At 42.1% G+C, this 18,024-nt stretch overlaps 1 protein-coding gene across 2 annotated transcripts in view; it reads left to right on the top strand.

Annotated features, from left to right (window-relative positions):
- LOC140738420 (cytosolic arginine sensor for mTORC1 subunit 2-like) overlaps window positions 1-18,024 on the top strand; it is a 96,558-nt gene that overhangs the window by 68,271 nt on the left and 10,263 nt on the right. For both annotated transcript variants that reach the window (XM_073065689.1, XM_073065688.1), the window contains exons 3-7: window positions 4,651-4,844; window positions 6,499-6,631; window positions 9,483-9,606; window positions 10,005-10,112; window positions 13,471-13,553. In XM_073065689.1, coding sequence (XP_072921790.1) covers window positions 4,651-4,844; window positions 6,499-6,631; window positions 9,483-9,606; window positions 10,005-10,112; window positions 13,471-13,553 — 642 coding nt within the window. The remainder of the gene's footprint in view (window positions 1-4,650; window positions 4,845-6,498; window positions 6,632-9,482; window positions 9,607-10,004; window positions 10,113-13,470; window positions 13,554-18,024) is intronic.

Genomic DNA, 18,024 nt, shown 5'->3' on the forward strand with positions numbered 1-18,024 from the left:
TGGACATCAAAAGAAGAATAGGGATGGCAAAAGACTCTTTACGAGAATGAAGAGAATATTGACCCACACTAAACTAGGCATGACAACCTGTCAGAGCACTGAAATGTCACGTTTATCCAGTTATGTTATATGGCTCAGAATGTTTGGACAATATCTAGTAACATGAGGAAATGAATTGAAGCAGCAGAGATGTGGTTTTTGAGGAAGATGCAAAGAATATCGTGGACGAACCGAATATCTAACAAGGATGTCATGAACAGAGCAAGCACAAAAAGGGAAATAATGTACGAGATCATGAAAAGGCAATGTAACTTCATTGGACATGTGATTAGGAAAAAGGAGTTAGAATGCACGGTAATTATGGGAAAGATTGAAGGGAAGAAAGCAAGAGGAAGGCAAAGACAAATGATGATGGAGACAGCAGACAGAGAACTGGAAATGAATACCAATGAATTGATCCACTTGACCTGAAACAGGAGTGTGTGGGCCATGGCAGTCAAAGCTCAAACTGGGCACGGCACCTGATGATGAATTAATCTACCGACCGGTAGGTCTTGGGAGGAAACCGGAGCACCTGGAGGAAACTCACACGGTCGTGGGGAGAGCGTAGAAAACTTACAGACAGCAGCAGGAATTGAACCCGGGTCACTGGTACTGTAAAGTGCTGTGCTAACCACTGTGCTACTGTGTCACCCCAAACATGTGCAATGCCCACACTGAAGATATTTTTTATTTTGAAATGAGGGAGAGTTACTGAGATGACTTTGAGATTTTTCTACATTTGGACTTCAGAAATGCTGCAGTTCGAAATGTTGATCTCGCCTTGTGTTTTATATGGGTCTTTAGTTTCTGCTGGAGATGATTCTAGTCATGCCAATGAGTAGGAGTTGCACTTCCTTTTGTATTTAGTCATTTATCATCTGAAGAATTTTTTCTTTATTGTGTGTCAAAACATGGCTTGGGTTAAAACAAATGACAGAATTTTTTTGTTCCAGGCTGGCTGATAGCAGATAGGGCAGACTTTGTGTGGGATGGCTCTTTCTTGAGCTGCTGTTCATAGCTCTAGTGACCTTGGTTCAATCTCGACCTGTGGTGTTGTCTGTGGATAACGCATTCTCAGTTTAACTGTATATGTTTTCCCCTGAGTGCTTCAATTTCTGTCCATCTACTGCAGATGTGCAGGTTAATCAGCTACTATAAATTTACCTCTCCTTTGTGGAGGTGAGTGGTAGAAGTGGTAGCGTTTAAAGGCTAGCGAGACTCGATGGGACTGTGTGGAGAATAAAATAGGATTGGTGTAAATGGGCCCCTTTAGTACTATATGATTCTAAAATTCAAAGTGCATTTATTATCAAAGTATGTATGCAGTATATACAGCCCTGTGATTCATCTTCCCACAGACTATCATGAAACGAAGAAACACCATGGAACCCATTCACAGAGAAACATCAAACCCCCCCAACGCACGAAGAGCAAATCGTGCAGATAGCACAAAAGGTGCAGAATATAAAACGTCAAACCACAAGTCATCGAGACAGTCCAGGAGTGTTCAGTTCAATCCAGCCTCTAGGAGTGTTCAGTTCAATCCAGCCCCGAGTTGTTTGTTGACTTCAGGCCTCGGAGCCAGTCTGTCCTGGTTACAACTACATAAAATAGCAACAAAAAAGGAGCGGCCAGAAACTCATCACAACATGAACTACAGTGTCTGATCCGCACACCACGTCGATTAAATCTTGCCCAAGACCCAAGTGTGTTGGCCTTTGCATTAAATAAGGAATTGCTTGGTTATTTAAGGTTGAATATAAAAGCAATACTGAATAATAATGAAATATAGTGCTTGTGATTTAAACAGGCCCCCTTTCAATGAACCCTGAGCCAACTATGCTCAATACTTCCTTGTTTTCTCTCATTGGGAGTAGCAACTTGATTTCCAAAGCTGTCTCCTGATTGGTTAAGCCCTGTAGCAAGTAGAACCCACTTCCAACAATGGTTTGGCAACCAGCTGTGAGACACATCTGGGTACATCAGCTGCAAACTGAAACACAGAATGCCTGTGGTGAGGTGGAAAAATATTCAAATTATTAAAAATTCATGGCTCCTTTTGATATCAAATCTTAAAAAGAATCAAATTTTAAAGCTAGAACTTGATATTCTTTTGGAATACAATTTGATTGAATTGGGGATTTTTTTTTTAAAAAAAGGGTTTCATGAAACGTGGCTGTTCCTGACCACTTGAATTCAATGGGTCACTGAAGGCTGGTCCGACCAGATTCACTGGGCAGTGCTGGGAAATTTGAAGGAAGTTCCCTCTCTGTTGCTGGACACTGAATGCAATGTTGAAACATAGTTCCAGCGCGGTTGGGTCTTTGCTACTTTTGGGATTCCTGCCATTATGTGTGTGGCTGACTGAAATAATTTGGTGTAACAGTCTGGCTCTCTCTGCAGTATGATTGTGCGACAGTGCTGCACAGAGATGTCTTTTACAGCACCCGTAAATTTCTACAGAGGTACCGTGGAGAGCATAACTGGCTGTATCACCCTCTGGTATTGGGGGGGGGGGGGGGGGGGGGGAAAGAAGACACTGCAGAGGATCAAAGTAAGCTGCAGAAAGTTGTAAACTCAGTCAGCTCCATCATGGGCACCAGCCTCCCCAACATCCAGGACATCCTCAAGAAGCGATGCCTCAAAGGTGGCATCCATCATTAAGTTTAAGAGACTACTAGTCAGGTATATGGAGGAATTTAAGGTGGGGGGTTATATGGGAGGCAGGGTTTGAGGGTTGGCACAATGTTGTGGGCCGAAGGGCCTGTAATGTGCTGTACTATTTTATGTTCTATAAGTAGTTGCTCTGTCTTAAACCAGAAGTCTTTGGGCCATCTTCTAATCAATTAATTGAATACATGGATTAAGATGGATCATTTGACTGGATATCATAAAGATTCATTCAGGAGAGAGATTTTGTGAGTATTTAAATGGCAAATTTTTGATGTTTTGTCTATTATAAAGAGGAATTTGTATGTGATCAACAGGTTAGGTTTATGTACTTGCATTGTTATTTTCTGGTTGAATGAAATTAAACATTTCAAAGATTCAAGGTGCATTTATTTTTCAAAGTACGTATGCAGTATACAACCCCGAGATTCGTCTTCCCCAAAGGAAGCATCAACCTCCCGATGCGCAAAAAAAAGTGCTAAATCATGCAAACGGCAACAAAAAGAAAGTGGAAAAAACACTATTGACCTCTGACTTTAGAAGCGACAGCTGGTCGCGTCATCTGCAGAAACTCTCCGATGACGGCCGTAGTTGGTTGTATAAAGGGAGCAGGAATGCAGGCGTGGTGGAGGACTTTGTCGAATGGTGCAAGCTGAATCATTTGTAGCTCAACATCAGTAAGACAAAGGAGATGGTGATGGGCTTTAGAAAGACTAAGCCTGCACTGCTCCCTGTGTGGCCATACAAGTACTTTTGTGTTGGCGCGTGGCCAAGTGGTTAAGGCTTTGGGCTAGCGATCTGAAGGTCGTTAGTTTGAGCCTCAGCCGAGGCAGCGTGTGTGTCCATGAGCAAGGCACTTAACCACACACTGCTCCTGCACGTTTATAGCTCAGTGGTGCAGTATGGACAAGACAAGACAAGATGAGACCTGGATGACAGACCCCTTGGAGCACCGTACACAGAGGCTGTGTACAGGAAGGGCCAGAGTTGCCTCTGCTTCCTGAGGAGACTGAGGTCCTTTGGAGTATGCAGGCCTTTTTTTTCACGTGCTCTACCAGTCTGTTGTCACTAGTACAATCTTCTATGGGATGGTGTGTTGGGGCAATGGCATCAACAAACTTGATTAGAAAGGCTGGCTCTGTCAAACTGGACACACTGGAGGCTGTGGTAGAACAAAGGACCTTATGGAAAATTGTGGCAATTCTGGACAATGTCTCTCACCCTCTGCATTCCACCTTGGCTGGACAGAGGAGCACTTTTAGTAATAGACTAAGACAGCTGTGCTGCTCCAAAGAGTGCCATATGAGGTTATCCTTCCCCTCGCCCAAAAGGCTCTATAATGAGTGAACCTAGAGCTGGAGAAGTGATGACTCCCTTCTGTTAGACTGTTTGAGGTAACTTATTTTTATTCTTTCTTTCTTCTCTTCTAATATTTGTATATTTGTTCACTTGTAAAGCTACTGTGACACTAATTTCCTTTGAGATCACTAAAGTATCTATCTGTACTAAACTGCAGATGCTGGAAATCCGAGCAATACTCACAAAACCATGGATGAACTCAGCAGGCTAGGCAGCATCTATGGAAGAAAGTGCAGTCGACGTTTCGAACGGTAGCCTGTGGCAGGACTGGAGAGAAAAAGATGAGGAGTAGATTTAAAAGGTGGGGGAGGGAAGAGAGAAACACAAGGTGATGAGTGAAACCAGGAGGGGCCTCCCCGATTCAACATCGCAACAGATAAAGATCTTGTCCATTGTATTTCACTGTCAGCTGTCTACCTCGACTGTACTTTCTCCTCGACAGTAACTGCCGTGCGTTCTGCTTCGTTTTCCTTTTGTTCTGCCTCTGTTTAGAGTGGTCTGTGTGGGTGGATGTGTGCAAACAAACTTTTCACTGTATCTCTGTACGTGTGATTAAAAACCAGTTACTTTTGTTCTCAGAGTTGCCGCAAACAGACTTCCTACAAGCGGGAGAAGCAGTCTGGCTGGCACTGAACGTCGTGTCCAATGGTCATTCTTCAACCAGCTCCCAGACGATTGGCGTGACGAAGATAGCGAAATCCGTGATTGCTCCACTAGCCCAGCACAACGTATCGGTGTTTATGTTGTCGACCTACCAGACGGACTTCATAATGGTGAGCAAGCCTCCTCATTCTCTCTCTGTCTCCACCTCGGCTATTCTTGCACGGCATCCTGTAGGAAGTAACACTGATTATTATTGAATTTGCATTTGGCAAACAACTTCTTAGTGATAAAGAAAAGCCCGACTACACAATGGCACTGCAGAGTCTCGTGTGCAGCATTGTGATGATATGTTGAACAATAGGCCCTGCAATTTGTTTCTATTTAGTTTAAGACAATTCTACCTAACTTATCTCCTTTGAAATTGTATCATGGTGTACGTGCTATGTTTGGTTCTTGTCACCACGACCCAAGGGAAACGTAAGTGTGATTCTATTCAAGTGGTGGATTATGGAGAAGACCTTCCAAAACGGAGGCAAATGAGGCCAAGAAAGCAACCAAACTGAGAACAGAGTGTTTACGTTTCAATATAACGCTTCAATGGCATGGGTAAAGTTCATCCAGAATTCTAATTTAGAGCCAGCCGGGAAACTGGAATGAGGAAATTTTTGTACAATTTTCCTTGTATTTTTTTAAAAAAAAAGGCAACCCCCCCATCAAAGTGAAACAATAAAATGTGGGTGAGCACCATAAAACAAGCACTGAATTTTTGATAATCTACTATATTTTGTAATATTGGAAAGCTGGCATATCACAAATATTTAAAGAGCAAACACGAGGAAATCTGCAGATGCTGGAAATTCAAACAACACACACAAAATGCTGGTGGAACGCAGCAGGTCAGGCAGCAGCTATAGGGAGAGGCACTGTCGACGTTTCGGGCCGAGACCCTTCGTCAGGGCTAACTGAAAGGAAAGATACTAAGAGATTTGAAAGTAGGAGGGGGGAGGGGGAATTCCCCTTCCCCCTTCATTTCGCATTTCCTCTTCCCCCTCTTACTTTCAAATCTCTTGGTATCTTTCCTTACAGTTAGTCCTGACGAAGGGTCTCGGCCCGAAACGTCGACAGTGCCTCTCCCTATAGATGCTGCCTGGTCTGCTGCGTTCCACCAGCATTTTGTGTGTGTTGTATATCACAAACGTTTGTCCAATTGCATTAATTTATATTCATTCATTACTATTTATGATTGGGCATTAGTCTTTGACATCTTAGTGCCAAACATTTTTGCCTGTGTTACATTGGTCCCTGTACAAATGCAGTCATAATGTTAGTAAATTCAAATGTTAGATGGAACATCAGTTTGTTTCTACCAGTGGCAGAACTAGTTCTCACTCTCATTCTCTCCCTGATTTTATCGGTCTTTTACGTTTTTATGCCATTCCGTGTGATACTGTTGAAGATGTAGTTACTGTATTGAATGATTTTGTTTATTTTCTGACTTGTGGACAAAATCAACTTATGGACATGTCTTTTTTTTAAAAAAAGGAATCTGTTCATAGCCCAGGAATGGCCTCTGTTGGTTTGGGAAGGTTTGTTCACAGGGTGAAGATTTGGGTCACTTTGCATTGAAGCAAAACTTTAAGCTTATTGATTGCATCAATGATTATCTTTAAGGAGTAAGACAGATAACTTCTTGTCAATCACTGGAAAAAATTGAGTGGGTATTTGCTAAGGCCTAAAATGTGGATTTGAGTGAATATATTCCACAAAAGACGGTAATGGCACTGAGGTTCTTCTGTTTAATGTTCTCTACTTTGTGTGCCCCAGGTAAGGGAGAGTGATTTACCAGCAGTCATTTGCACTCTGTCGGAAGAATTCAGTATTTACAAGGAGGAGAATGGTGAATCAGTCCCAGTCGATGGTGGCTGTGTCACAAATGGCTTTGTAAAGCCCAAAACTGGTAAGTTTATATTGCCAGATTTAGTTCTTCATAAATATTGAATGAACCACATAATTAACATAAAATTGCAATTACTGAAGCTTGTTGATTGGATGTTAACTGAAACAAAGGAAGAATGTGACAAAATCCAGGAAAGCATTAATAACTTTGTAGAATGGATTTGTTTTAAGAAAAAAAAAGTGTTAGTGTAGCCAAGTATAAGAGGACAGCTTGACTGGACAATTGAGGTTTGAATAACCGGATTAATGCAGCCAAGGGGAAGAAGATCTCGATGTGCAGGTGCATTCGTGACTTATGACTTTTTTAAAAGCATAACAACCATTTGCTTTCAATGCTTTTGGTCTATGATTGTAAAATAGTGAAGTGTTGTGGCAACTATTTGAACTTGTCTTCAGTTTTAGTTAGACTCAGTTAGGCATACTTATACACAGTTCTGATTTCTGTATTTAAAAAAAGATTTGAACGAAAGGTACAAAACAATAGTTTGAAAGAATAACCTGAGGCGACTATTGTTATCAAGAAGATTTAAACAGGTTGGCGTCGGCTTTTTCCTCTAGAGATTATTGAAAGTTAGTGCAAAGTATTTTAAGTAATGTGAGGATTTGATGGATTGTCATGGGGGCTATATTTCCACTTCTAAACATGACAAAATCTGCAGATGCTGGAAATCTAAAGCAATACACACAAAATGCTGGAGGAACTCAGCAGGTCAGGCAGCATCTATGGAAATGAATAAACAGTCAATGTTTCGTGCCGAGATCCTCCTTCCGCACTGAGAACAAAGGGGGAAGATGCCAGAATAAAAAAGGTACGGGAAGGGGAAGGAAGCTAGCTGGCAGGTAGTAGGTGAAAAGGGTAGGTGGGAAAGGTCAAAGGCTAGAGGAGGAATCTGATAGGAGTGGAGAGTGGATCTTGGCAGAAAGGGAAAGAGGAAGGGGCCAACTTGTTCCTGAGTCCAAATATAAGTATATATGCCAGCCACTACCAAATCAAATGCTGATGACGTAAAGATGGGTAGAGAAATAAATTGTGAAATGATTTCATTCTTTGGTTACTCTTTAAAACAAATGTAGTGAACAACACACACAAAATGCTGGAGGAACTCAGCAGGCTGGGCAGCATTTATGGAAAAAGAGTATAGTCAATGTTTTGGGCCAAGGCTCTTCACCAAGACTGGAGGGAAGAAAAAGATGAGGAGTCAGGCTTAGCAGGTGTGGGGAAGGGAGGAAGAAGCACAAGGTGATGGGTGAAACTGGGAAGGTAGGGATGGGTGAAGTAAAGAGCTGGGGAGTTGATTGGCGAAAGAGATGCAGGGCTGGAGAAGGGGGTTCTTCCTCCCCTCACTCCAACTTCTAACTCTGACTGTAATGCTGCCCGGCCTGCTGAGCTCCTCCAGGAGAGAGAGAGAGAGAGAGAGGGAGAGAGAGAGACCGTGATTTCCAGTGTCTGCAGATTTTCTCTTGTTCGAGATGTAATGAATACTTTTTTCTCTTGGATGTTCTGGGTTTTATAAATCTTTGGCATTCTTCCTCAAAGGGCAGAGGAAGCAGAGCCTTGTAATATTTTAAAGTCAGAGTTAGATATTTGAGGAGGCGGGTGGTGAAAGGTCACTGGAGGTACATGGAAAAAGAGAAGTCAAAGTTGTAGATAGAACAGTTTTACCAAGTCGAGCGTGTGTGAGGAGCGGCACATCCTCCCATCTTGTACAATGGAATGCATGAGCTAGAGAGCTGGGGAGACCCACTTGTACCAAAAGAATGATAAAACTGTGCGATATATTCCTGCAGGGAATGGTCAAGAAAAACAGCCTGGCAAAACTTGATGTAAACCTGAATTAGACAAGATTTGAAAGGGTATAGTGATGGCTTTAAATGTAAAGGCTAAGACCATGCTTGTGTGGTGTGAAAATTAAGATAGGGATCACTTGACCATAAGACCCCCTTATGAGCTCTGGGCTCAAACCTTATCTGAAATCACAGTACTTGTTAAAATATATAGATGTTGTAATAGGGTTACGAAGGCAGTCACAGATAATTTATTTATCACTTTTGCAATGTATAAAATTACTGTATAAGTTCTTAATCTAGTGTAAGCAAATCAATCATTTGTGATAAATTGGTTATAAGTTTTTATTTTTATTCGAATTTTTCCCATTTTGGCCACTGTTCTGACTGACTTGCACAAGAGCTCCTGTTGTCCTTGGCAATGTTGCCTAGAACATTCTCTGTGTAACTAGATCAGTGTAAATTGATGACTTGATGTTCCAGCCCTCACTGTGTTTTGTGATGGACACCACAAGAATGACTTAAAAAGCATTTTTTTCCAACTTTATTTGAATAAAATGTAAAGATTTTATGGTTTACTTGGGTAATTCTGGACTCTCTCTGTGGAACTATGCAATTTTATGACTAATTATATAATTACAAGTGTTGAATAGTGCTCTGTACACTTGATATTTTGAACCAAAAGGGCCCATGCCAGGCACAGCTATCAGCGACAGCTTCGTTTAATTTCTGGAGCTGTTTGTACTTGAGCACAAAGGATTTTTGTTTCGTACAATTGGACTCTATTCTAAACTTAGTTTATTCCCATAGGAATATCTACAATACATTTTGAATTAAAAGGTCATTGAAATTTGGACACTGAAGCTTGTTGGAGACAAAACAATTTTGCTTTTAAAACCAATTTTAAAGTGAGGGTCCAAATCCAAAAGCATTAACTCCTGATGCTCCTAAAGAGAATGAGGAAGCTAATACAAATAACATTTGGAGATCCAGGAAGATCAAATATTGTTAGTTTATTCTTGAGCCTCTGCCTAACCAGAACCTTTGCCATATGTTTCTCTTGATAGCGACCAGCCCCACAGTTCACCCAGTGCTAAGTCCCAAGAACCAATTCTGTGTCATGAGTTTGGACCCAGATACTCTTCCTACCATTGCCACTATTCTCATGGATGTCATGTTTTATTCTGCAAGGTACAAATCTCTTTGATTTATAATATTGTTTCCTGCAACGTCTGACGTGGAAGTTCCCTTTTTTTTTGCTTTACTTACCAAGTCAGTTTAATGGGGTGAGTGACTGTCCCTGCTGTTATTTTTAAGTTCCTATATGTTCTCATTTTTAATTGAAAACTCTTTTATTAAGTCAATATTGCTTTTGTTTAGTCCCCTGCAGGGTCCACAGATTTCACCCCACGTTCTCAAATAATTTGTGAGGACTTCTCAATTAAGCTCATATTTCTTTCTTTTCCCGGACACATGAATGATAAGTTCAAGATGCTCAGTAGCTTGTGTTGTTTTTAAAACAAAACATTAAGCAAATTTGTGATTGTTGCTTTTCAAAGTACAGTCTAAAAAAGGTTCTCTCCTTGCAGTTTGAAAGCGCGATCTGCGGATCAGGATCTTGGCTACATCCGTTTCTTTTCTTTTTCTTTGATTGACGGCTACATTTCCATTGTGGTTGACACACAGACACAGAAACGGTGAGTTCACAGAATACTTGTCCGATTGGAGACTTTTGGAATGTTTTGACGTTATCTGTTAAGGGGTTTTGGATCAACTTTGAGGGGGGCTTGAAATTACCATTGACTTAATGATAATATACAACCTGATGATACTGATTTCTATTTTTGCTGCCTTATTCCATTCAATTCAAGTTTAATTGTCATTCAACCACGCACGAATACCCATGACTACAACCAAATGAGACGGCATTACTCTGGGGCCAAGGTGGAAAATATGGTACTAACAGTCACACACAGCACAAAGCACACACAAGATAGCAAGCACAAGTAGATAATCAGTTTAAAAAAAATAAAATATAGCCATGCAAAAAAATTAGTCCAGGCTCTGGGTCCATGAATGTCGCAGAAATCTGCAGTCGATCACAATACAACTTGTCTTCTGCTGAGTGAAGACTGGGGGCAGCACCGACTCCAGTCTGGATGCCGTGCTGTATACCCATCGGATTGTATAGCAGAACGTTTCTCTTTGCTGTATTGTCCCTCAGCCAGTTCTTTGAAAGAGATGTCCACTTCAATCAGCTTTCCTTTCACCTTGCTCTTCAACTTGCTTTCAATTCACTTATCCAATTCCTTTTGGAAAGATGCTGTTGGATCTTCTCCCAACTCCTTTTCAGCCAATGCATACCAGATCATTGTGGAAAGGTAAAGCTGTTTCTCTTCTCTGATTCGTCAGCAGCGATGGCAAATTTGGCCATTAGTATCTCTTGCAACTATACCTATCGATTGTTTTTTTTTCTCCTCCTCCAAAACTCTCATAGGACTCTGTTTAAGTTGAGAGGAAAACAAGCTCAGGTTCTCAAAACTCTTCACAGCTGTCAACAGTTACCCATTCTTGGATTGGTTCCAACATATCTCATTCTAATGTCTCTGCGTCCTTCCAAGTGTTGTAGACGCAGTTCTCCCAATAACCTGTCATCTCAGCTTGCTTACAACACAGCACTGCTTATTGTCAGTCTGTGACTAAACATAGCTGGTTGAGTTGCCCTGTGTAGCTGACTAGCAAAAGTTAGGCTTCTATCGCACCAAAGAAGCCTTGTACTTTGAGCTGACTTTCAAAACATTTGGGGATTTTAGATGTTCCTGAATACAATACAATGGGAGTATTTAAAAGCTTTGAAAAATTAAATAATTGAATTTTCAACATGGTTTGTAATTCTTAAAGTATATATTTAAAAATAAATCAGTTAACCATTTGCAATTGTAAACCCTTAAATGAAACCAAGTTAATTAAATGCAAAGAATGACCCTCTTTTCCTTCTAGCAGCCCAATAAATTCCATTACTATCAGTGGGTCAGTCTGCCACTAGCAGGACACCACATTGAAATATTTGGTCCCTATTATTGTTCAGTAGGGTTAGGATGTCTGCCCACATGTGACTGAAACTTGCTGGGATTTAACTCGATAGTTTGGCACCATTTAGGACCTCATCAGCAATGTTTCCCAAATGGAATTCCTGTGTTCCGGTAGCATAGTGATTAGCATGACACTATTTACAATTTACGTCAACGATTTAGATGAAGGCATTGAGAATAACATCAGCAAATTTGCTGATGATACTAAGCTGGGTGGCAGTGTGACATGTGATGAGGATGTTAGGAGAATTCAGGGTGACTTGGATAGGCTGGGTGAGTGGGCAGATACTTGGCAGATGGCGTTTAATGTGAATAAGTGTGAGGTTATCCACTTTGGGAGTAAGAACAGGGAGGCAGATTATTATCTGAACGGTGTAGAGTTAGGTAAGGGAGAAATACAAAGAGATCTAGGAGTCCTTGTTCATCAGTCACTGAAGGTGAATGAGCAAGTGCAGTAGGCAGTGAAGAAGGCTAATGGAATGTTGGCCTTTATTACAAAGGGAATTGAGTACAAGAGCAAGGAAATCCTCTTGCATTTGTACAGAGCCCTGGTGAGACCACACCTGGAGTATTGTGTACAGTTTTGGTCTCCAGGGTTAAGGAAGGACATCCTGGCTGTAGAGGAGGTGCAGCGTAGATTCACGAGGTTAATTCCTGGGATGTCTGGACTGTCTTACGCAGAGAGGTTAGAGAGACTGGGCTTGTACACGCTGGAATTAAGGAGATTGAGAGGGGATCTGATTGAAACATATAAGATTATTAAGGGATTGGACAAGATAGAGGCAGGAAATATGTTCCAGATGCTGGGAGAGTCCAGTACCAGAGGGCATGGTTTGAGAATAAGAGGTAGGTCATTTAGGACAGAGTTAAGGAAAAACTTCTTCTCCCAGAGAGTTGTGGGGGTCTGGAATGCACTGCCTCGGAAGGTAGTGGAGGCCAATTCTCTGGATGCTTTCAAGAAGGAGTTAGATAGGTATCTTATGGATAGGGGAATCAAGGGATATGGGGACAAGGCAGGAACTGGGTATTGATAGTAGTTGATCAGCCATGATCTCAAAATGGCGGTGCAGGCTTGAAGGGCCAAATGGTCTACTTCTGCACCTATTGTCTATTACAGCTCGGGGCATTTTGGAGTTCATTCCGGCGCAGTGCTGTAAGGAGTCTGTACATCCAGCATCGTTGAATGCGCGGGATCTCTGTGGGTTCTCTGGTTTCCTCCCACAGTCCAAAAACCTACCGGGGAGGTTAATTGGTCATTATAAATTGTCCCGCGATTGGGTTCTGGTTAATCGAGTTTGTCGGGGGTTGCTGGGCGCTATGGCTGGAAGTGCCTATTCTGCGCTGTATCTGAATAAAAAAAATAAAACAAATAATGCAAGCAAATGATTTTAAAATTTATTTTTAATATGTTGCTTTGGACTGTTCATCACTCTCCATTCCTCATACATTCCCATTTTAAGGTGTGAAATACCTTCTGAAGCAGATGACTATTTGAAATATGAATTTACTTATTCACAGTGATGGTATCATTCCACGTGAAGAAAAGGGTACAGTGAACCAAGATGTTATCATTGATATTTTATAGTTGTGGTAACTAATCCAGCAGGGATTTAGCTGCCCACCAAGATCCTCTCTCAACCCAAAAGTTATCTGCTTATCGTTGTTTCAAAAAGCTGGACCCTTGTACAGGCAACCTCAGCCTCGGACTGAATGGCCTTTTACTCCTTGTTTTCTAGGATGCCGATGGTTGTGGTAGATTGCCAGAGGAGACCTCACCACTGTTGGGCATTCTGTACTTTAAATTGATTATTGTTGAGAAATTATTTTGCTTTACCTCCGGTGGTCTGAGTCGTCGTGATCGCGTGCGCGATGGGAGCGGTCACACGTGGCAGGGTCGTGCCTGAGGTGGGGTGGGATCTTCCTTGTTCAATGCTTACCTGACCACTGCCTCCTTTTGCAACAGATTCCCCAGCAACCTGCTTCTCACAAGCGCGTCGAGCGAGTTATGGAGGATGGTGCGAATAGGTGGTCAACCGCTGGGATTTGGTAATTGTGAAATGTTACTTGTCATTTGTTGAATTTCAGCTTTTCAACGATCTGCAGCAGGGGTTCCCAACCTTGGGTTCACGGACCCCTCAGTTAATGGTAGGAGGTTCACAGCATAAAAAAGTTTGGGGTCCCCAGATCTGCAGGCTCTCCCTGGGTAACGAAGAGATTCGTTTTTACAGATGCTGAAGAGTTGGTTTTGTTCTTAAATTGGAAAATGCAATAATCACTCTAAATGGTAACTATATGGTGTTGTAATGATTGGTATCAAATGCACAAGACTGATTTTTTTTAAAAAAATGACCAATTATTGAAAGTGGAAACAGAGGAAGCTAGGTCAGCCATTCATAGGAATGAACAGATGTCTGTGCAATAGGTTGGATTTCACAATTGAATAGCATTTTGGGAGTTTGTTCATATGCATGAGTGTCCATAACTGGGGAATGGCTTGGACTTCTAATTTGGCCAATATGTGGGATCTTTAATAGAGGCGTTTGCTCTGGATACTCATGGGTATCTGTAAGTATCATGAATAGCGGAACATTGCCAAATGCATCATTCTGCCATAAAGATGCCCGAAACAGCCACATCTTCTTCAGCTATCTGCTAGGTATTTCCAGAATTGTCTGTTTTTATTTTCTGACTTCTAGCATCTCCAATAGTAGTTTTTAATTTTTCATCTTCTGCCTTATTTTTCTTTGAACCGGTTTTAAGAAGTTGTTTGTCTTGCAATAAATTCTCCCTTCATAGGATCCTTGGATGGTCCTTTACCATAAGTGGTCCTATTTCAAAGTGATTTCCCCCCCCCCCCCCCCATTAAGTAATTTCCATTCCAGTGTGGGTATGATCTCAGCACATGACTTGGAACTTGTGGAGAAGTTGCAATTATTGTTTGAGACTTCGCAAGTTTGGAGTACAGCTGATCACGTACATGAAGATGTGGGCAGGACATTGTTAGTCACATAGTTTGACATATTGCTACACCAATTTTCCCCTGTGCACACGCACACACAATTGGATTTGAGCTGAGGTCATGTTTTCCCTACTGTTACTGGACTTTGTGAAAGAACGTTGCTTTCTCTCTTGTTTGTTTGACGTGTTTTAACTTTGTTTTGGAGCCAGATGTTGAAAGAGATGAACAGTGGGGCCATTGCTTTCTTACAAGCGGTTCTATCATTCACCATACTGGAAAACTGCTTGTTCCAACATCGCAGGTTTTGTGCTAGGGGACCTTGAGCTTGTGCAGCGAGGAGGAAGGAATACAGTGGTACGTTTGTTCATTGTGTACCGTGTTGTACGGCATGGGTGATCGTGGTCTACCCATGACCACAATTGTTCTTGGCAAATGTTTCTACAGAAACGGTTTGCCATTGTCTTTTTCTGTGCAGTGCCTTTACAAGACGAGTGATCCCAGCCATTATCAATACTCTTCAGAGACTCTCTGCCTGACGTCAGTGGATACATAACCAGGACTTGTGATGTGCACCAGCTCCTCTTACGACCATCCACCACCTGCTCCATGGCTTCACGTGACCCTGATCGGGGTAGGGGTGCTAAGGAGTACTGAGCTACATTCTGCATGCAGCATGTAGAAAATGCTACATTTTTCCCAAGGGCGACCTACAGGCCAGCAGAGGGTAGGAGCACCTTACACCACCTATACAGTGGATTCCAGTTCATTTGGATAGCCGCTTATTTGCGACAACTCTTATAGAACAAAAACAAATCAAGAAAATAGCTGGGATTCCCTTTGTTTATTTGGGACACTGTATCACCTAATTGGGGCAGTAGACTGTTGCCAAACAGTTTCTAACTAGCATTAGTCACATGCACTTGTGTGGCTGTTAGACATAACAACGTGCTATGAGCGAACAGATTTTAAGTAGTGTCAGTTGCAGTGATTTTTGTCATGGATAGTTGGCAAGAAATTAGCAGTAAGAATTAATTCAGTACGGTTTCAAGCATTCAGGCTTGGAGATGCCAGAAATGGCCGGGGAGTGAAAATGGAACGATTTCACGACTTCAACAAGTTAGGAGTTGCAAAGAATTTGGAAGGTATCGACAATAATTTTGAATATTACAAGTGAAGATTTGGAGGATGCAATTGTTGACAGCATTGAATGGAGGCAGCCCATTATCTACACTAGGTGTCTGTGTTGATTTTGTTCATTTGCATAAAAAATGCAATCTGGATGAATTCCTCTGAGTATTAGAAACTAATACTGCGTAGTACTGCAGTAGTATTGTTAGTGTACTAATTAGTTCTGTATTTCATTTAAACACATAGTTTGCTACTGGTTGTCTTTTTTTTTTAACCTTAATTGGACCAAAATGTACTGGTCCCAATGTGTCCCAATTAACTGGAATTCACTGGACAGCTTAAAACAACTTGAAAAATTAATAATACTCTAACTCCCAAAAGCCTAAATGTTCTAGCTGAACAGTGCTGAGATTTAGTTAGACATAAGCACCCATGGCCCAAGATTTAGTCACAGTGTTAAAATCCTTGCAAGATACAAAACAAGAAGTTTTCTGCTGTACACCAAGTTGAAGCTGAAACAAAGGCGGAGGATATTTACAGAGAAAACTGAGAGTGTCAGCACTCTGGCTGCCAGTAGCAAAGGGCAAACAGACCTTGACGACCATTCATGTAACTTTGCCTTTGTAAGATCAGATTCTTCTTCTCTGAGAATTCCATTTTAACTTGGTGTGGTCCTAGCTGGCAAGGCCAACATTAGTTCATTTCGAAGATAAGACCACAAGACAGCGGAGCAGAATTAGTCCATTAAGCCCATTGAGTCTACTTTTCAGTCATGGCTGACTTATTTTCCCTCAACCCCATTCTGCTGCCTTCTCTCCATAACCTTTGATACCCTTACGAATCAGGGCCTATCAACCCCCACTTTAAATATGCCCAACATAATGATCTAGTATATTCGCCAATAAAGTTCATTCGAAAGCCACTGTTCAGTACATCATTCTTTTTTTTTAATGATGTCAACTTGGAGTAAATCTGTTTCAATCCTGGAGCAGATCCTTTCTCACTGAGTTCAGTGTGCTGCGGTAAGTGTCTTTCTCATAGAAAGCTTTTGTGGTGACTACACCAAACTTCAGTGCGTCTCACACCTCGTTGGATTTCAGTTTGCAGCGCCGTGGATATGGATGTGGATATCTCTCTGCAATGGAATTCCAGCGAGCTCTGCCCAGACTAAGAGGGCGGCTGTAGGTAAACTAGCAGAAGCGCCAGTTTATGCTCGTCGTCATGTATCTGGGAACAGCCTGTAGCTCACAGCCCTGTATCATGGAGAAATGATACTTGGTCGAGATCTCTGCATTGCTTTCCGGGCCACCTTGACACATGCACCTGGAGCGGTGACTCTGCGTGGTCTTGTCGGTCCCGCTGGAAAGAACACTTTGCAGCAAAGAAACCAGAATGTTTCAGCACTCGGGACAGAGGCTCAGCGTAGAGTGGCACTTGTTTCTTGCGTATCCAGGGTCCGCCATCAGCTCGATGCAACGACGCACTGGGGCAGTCATTACAATGAACAGCGCGTTGGTTACATTAATTCTAACTCTAACCTCTGGACACTCGCGTGCTTGGTTTTGCAGGAGACGGAGTGCTGGGTGTGAACCAGCTCATTGCTTTAATATCTATATCCTCTCGCCCCTAGATGGGGTTCTCTCCTGCCACCGAGAGGGAATACCCGCTGGGGTTTTATTGCTTGCTTCCCCTTGGCTCTTTCCTCTGCTCTTTTCTTGGGTTATGCTCTTGGTTATCGGAGCCATTATCCCCAACGGCCTTGCGAGCATGTGCGTGGTGTGAAGGAGACAAGTAACCATTTTTGCTCCGACCAGTTCAGGTGCCTGAGACTCAGCTTGAGCTGTTTGCAGAAGCTCTTCATTCCAAGGACCAGCAGAAAAACCCTGAGCCCAGTGTTACTGCTCAACTCCAATGTTCAGCTGTTTTATCTCGGAACTGCTGTAGCCCCTGTGCTGAGTACACCCTGTCAGGAGACAATTAGAAATGCAATCACAGCATTACATTTCCAACGTGGGCGGTCTTCATGAATTGAACATTGCTGCAAATTCACCATTTTAACGCGGTAGAAAATTTGATCTTCAACATGCTGGCAACCAAAGTCCGAGCTGAGTGACTGTTTCGGGAGTCAGCTAACCACTGCCCTCTTGTGGCAGAACCTAGTGTGGCTGGTTTACTAAATGTGTCTCCGGCTTCAGATAAATAGATTGAAGGGTTTTAAATTTTTTTTTAATCAGTAGTGCAAATTCAGTCATTTTAAGGTATTCAACTTTTTTTCCCCTCCCTTTGCAAAAATAAAATTAAAGTTAGTTTTATTGGTCCTGCTGAGTTGAGTGAAGAACCTGGGTGACAGGATGAATCCTTCGATTGGTTGCTGGTTTGTGAGTGAAGTGGTAAACTGGGGGTGTGGTGAAAGTCTCCTCAGGGTTAGGT

Source organism: Hemitrygon akajei, chromosome 14 (assembly GCF_048418815.1).
Source record: "Hemitrygon akajei chromosome 14, sHemAka1.3, whole genome shotgun sequence".
In the NCBI taxonomy this organism is placed as follows: Eukaryota; Metazoa; Chordata; class Chondrichthyes; order Myliobatiformes; family Dasyatidae; genus Hemitrygon; species Hemitrygon akajei.